This window comes from Nicrophorus vespilloides, unplaced genomic scaffold, assembly GCF_001412225.1.
Source record: "Nicrophorus vespilloides isolate i.1.1-1 unplaced genomic scaffold, Nicve_v1.0, whole genome shotgun sequence".
NCBI classification, from domain to species: Eukaryota; Metazoa; Arthropoda; class Insecta; order Coleoptera; family Silphidae; genus Nicrophorus; species Nicrophorus vespilloides.
The window spans coordinates 1-4480 of NW_017097372.1; the positions used below are offsets into that span (position 1 = coordinate 1).

At 30.8% G+C, this 4480-nt stretch overlaps 1 protein-coding gene across 1 annotated transcript; it reads right to left on the reverse strand.

The window, feature by feature from the left end:
- Nucleotides 1-873: 873 nt before the first annotated feature.
- LOC108559920 (follistatin-like) lies at nt 874-3571 on the reverse strand. The gene is made up of 2 exons (XM_017917306.1): nt 3342-3571; nt 874-1311 (listed from the first exon to the last, which is right to left on the reverse strand). The coding sequence occupies exons 1-2, from the start codon at nt 3505-3507 to the stop codon at nt 1067-1069; spliced, it is 411 nt and encodes a 136-aa protein (XP_017772795.1). The 5' UTR covers nt 3508-3571; the 3' UTR covers nt 874-1066.
- Between the last annotated feature and the right edge of the window lie 909 nt (nt 3572-4480).

Sequence of the window (4480 nt, forward strand, 5' to 3'; positions counted from 1 at the left end):
ATAAACATTTCAGAAAGAAATAAGATAGTAAGAGTAATTATTTCATTCTGAAATTTAATAAACCCTTTTTTATGCGATTTTTACTATATTGTAACTCATTGATTTAGTTTTATGCGGTTTTAAATAAATTATGGAACGTATCTTTTATTTTTATTATACGTGTGTCTAGTCCTTTTTTGTGCGATTTATTTTTATGCGTTTTCTACCGCATAAAAAGAGAACCAAGTGTACAAATCTTTCAGGTGTACCAATACCTGATATATATTTATTATGTTGCTTGCTATGTAAATATAAAAATGTAAAAATTAAAAAAAAAAACCTTAGAAACCGAAAGTTTTTTTTTTTAATAAATCAAAAAGTATACATCAACGTGTTGAAATAAAATAATAGTATTTACTTTAAAAGTTAACAAATTACTGTAGCGTAGTGTTAATAAGGTTATTTCGAAGATGTGAAAGTAATGCAACCAATAAATTGAATGGAAAACCAATTGATTTTGTGAATTGGAAGCGTCATGAATTATTCAGACGTTCGCTTCGGTAACGCAATGGACATTTTAGTGCCATTCGTGGAAATTGGCGATTTTTGTTTACTTGAATCTTTCGAAAGGAGAAAAAAAATAAACGTTATTTTACATTTTATAGTCAGTCAATGAACTGTAATTTTTACAAGTTTCTTAGCAATATAACTTGTTCTGTTAAAGCAGTTGTATAATGCTTCATCATGATGAAAAATACAATATTTATGACTGATTCGTTGATTTAAATCATATTAATAAAAAAAATTTGGTAGTGATATAGTTTTTCTTTTTTTGATATGGGTAGAAGATGCAACAAATTTTTGATATAATAATATTAAACATTAAATCGCTTGGTTGAAATATTTGTTGATAGATTTCCGCCATATATTAACAAAAGTAAATCAAGATATCTAAAACACTAGCAGTTGTTTTGGTAGTGTAGTTTGGTACTCTAGGAGTTGGAAAGGTGGTAATTGTTTCTGGCTGCTTAAATTGTTACTCTGTAATGATTAGGTGTATTTCTGTGGTCGTTATTGGTTTTGTTGTTCACTGACTTTGGCATGTGCCATGGTAGGCGATCGCTAGGTTGGTGTTTCGAAGTCTGCATGAGCGCTTCCTCAGCCTGCAGGAGTTCTTGTAGGATCGACCGTCGGTGCCGCAGACCGGACCCTTCGTATATCTCTTGCCGTTGGGATCGGAACGACCGCACTTCGGAGAGCAGACGCATCTGGGTCTGCCACCCTTCACCACGCATACTTTGTCTTTGCCGCAATCCACGTCGTCGCAAGTATCTGCAAAATTCAATAAAACATACACATCGATGTATTACTATTACATCTTGTTGCATTCAGATAGTGTAAATCAGTGATTCTAGTTGATTTTTCTACACATATCCATTCTTTTTATGTCCAAAAGGTATGAGAATCACTGAAATTTTATCATAGAAAGTTTCACATCTTAAAATCGTTTTATTGGCTTCAAAACTTGTGATCAAAATCAAGTGTCCACAAAACAAATTTGTCTATTTTATTAAAACCATAAGAACAAAAATAAGTTTTTCAATAAAATTATATGTATTTTTTCTTAAATATTTGTAATTAATTTATATTAGACATAGGAAATACACGTCTTTGTTTGAAAACCAGAGAGAGAAATTTGGTGGAATTTTTTTTGCAATTTTTGTCTTACATATTTAGACCAAATGTAAAAACAAATATGCGTATCTTTTCATATTTAGAATAGTATTTTTATAAAACAAAATACAAAAATGTTGGTTAATTTACTTTGAAATCATTAAAAATGATCACAGAAGTTTTAAATGAAATACGTATGGTTATGTAACTCAAATTACGTAAGTGCAGTAGAAGTAGAACATTGCCTAAAATTGGGTATACAGTTAACCCTCTTATAACGCGGTGAGTGCGTATATGGAAACCGCGCTATAAGAAACTCGGAATTAGTACAAATCACATCATTTATACTGCGTCATATGGAGACCAATAAATACAAAAGACAAGATAAATTATAAATTATTTAAAGATTGATAAAAAAAATGAAACAAGAACTAAACTAAAAGACTGTTTTTCAACAAAAACAATGAAGACTTTTGTAAAATTAACTCGTCTTCTTTTAATGGGAAAAATGTCTTCATCACTTAGTTCATCTTCACATTGGTTTTCGATTATAGCTTTTTTTCTAACTCCACTAAAACCTCTCTATAGAAGAGAGCTAAGCAATTTCTTAACTCTCTTTTAAACTTTGCTCTGCGCACCGTTGAACGATTAGTTTAAATGAAATGAAGTTCTAATTCTTTAGCCAAATTTAGCCCTTTTTTCACATCTTGTAAATCGAGATTTGGCACCCATTCGTTTTCCTTATTTTCGTTTACCAATGCATTTGAAGTGGATGCATCAATTAATTCCATCAGTTCTTCCTCATCTAAAGTTTCTTCCCCGAGTACTAGTTCTCTTACAACCTGATGGTTTACTGCAAATCCTTCATCGCTTAAACGAGAAGCAACGTTTACTATTTCTGTAACTGCGAGTGAAATTGTAGAATCATCTTGTATTGAACCATTTGAGGTAAAAGAGGTTTCCAACAAGAATTAAGCATTGACTGTATATTTCGGGTGATGCTAATAATACACGTACATCATTGTTTCGTGGTTTGATTTTAACCGAATAATTTGCATAATCTCAAAAATCTACACAAAATATATTGCGTGGCATTATTGCAAAAACGTTTATTTGTGCCAAAATGTGGTCATTTAGGTCACAGGTCTTTAAACTTCTGCAAGCATTTCGCAAACCCAATCGTAACCATACGTCTTCTAAAAAGTTTATTAATAAACTAAAATGTATTTGAAAACATTTACATTTTACACCATGAATTATGTATGTACGGAAATTGAAAACTATTAAGTTGAGATCAATTGTTTCCTGAGGAGATCTAGATGAATGGACGACGTTTATAATTATAAAAGCAAGAACGAAGGTATTTTAAATAGGCTCGATCGGTGTAATATTAAATAACTAATGGTGCTAATAATGTTAAGGAAATTATTATTAACGATGCGGACGATCCGTGCTTTTAATGGACCATTTATCATTGAAACCTATTCGATTAATTTAAATTACGACAATTATTCAAATACCAATAATAATCGTTTCTTTCTTTCTTTCTTTCTTTCTTTTTTTGCACTTTACAAACAGAATGTCGTTGTTTCTTCGCGATGACGGATGTCGATTTATGAGGAAAGATAGTATTGGATAATTCGAACTAAGATGATGATGATGATGAGTGGTATTCGTTGTATTTGTACCTTTACATGGTGAACATGGTACTCCTCCTCCTAAAACCCTCCAGAAGAAAAGTGCTCCGGCGCCGAGCACTTCCTTGGACCAAGCAGTTGCGACACCGAAATTAGCGCAACATTCTTCTCTGGTGCTGTTATTTAATGCCTCCAAGCATCTTCCGTTTTTCGCCATGGCCGTCCAACACGTTCCACCTGCAACAAAGACATCAAAACAATATTACACACATAATTATACAAAATCGACGTCAATCGAATTGCAATTACAATTAACCATTAACTAAAGAAATTGATTGAAAAATAGTAAAATATGAATATTCAATAAACATTAAACGTTAACATATTGTTAATTAATTAGAATGATTTAATGTATAACAATTATGTAAATTGACGTTCTTGTATGAATACAAATGGTAGATTATGTTAGGAATGACTAATGAGACTGGAAACCAACAATAAATAGATGTATATATTGATAATATGATCCACTTTTATATACTCATAATTTATTTAGATGTAAAAATTGGAAATAATCCATTTTCATTATCCTATTAATAAGTAGAACATAAATTAAAATATTAGAAGGAATCATTATTAAAATATTGATTCGAAGAAATGAATAATTAATTAATAATTTATCGAATGAATTATAACTTTCTGGTATGAAAATTAAAAATATTGAATTAGTGAAGAGAAGTAAACGAACATTTGATTTCTATATAAAGGGAAATACACTCGGTCCTCTTTTTATGCGGTTTTTATTTCATGAAGCATTTTTTTTAAATAACTATTTTAGGCCGTTTTGACACAAATTGGCAAACCATTTAATCGAAAACGATGATAATTAGAACGTTCGAAAAAGCAGTGTTTTACATTCCTGTGCTCTTATCCATATTGCTGTAATACGCGTTCAAAGTTGAAGAATTGGAATTAGAACGTTCGAAAAAGCAGTATTTTCACATTTCATTGATTTACTCGAAAACTATAATAGATAGAATGAATCCAATATATGGAAAGCTGAATGTTTGGGGAATCCAGCAAGTATAGATACATTCCTGTGCTCTTATCGATATTGCTGTAATACGCGTTCAAAGTTGAAGAATTGAAATTAGAACGTTCGAAAAAGTAGTGTCTTCACATTTAATTGA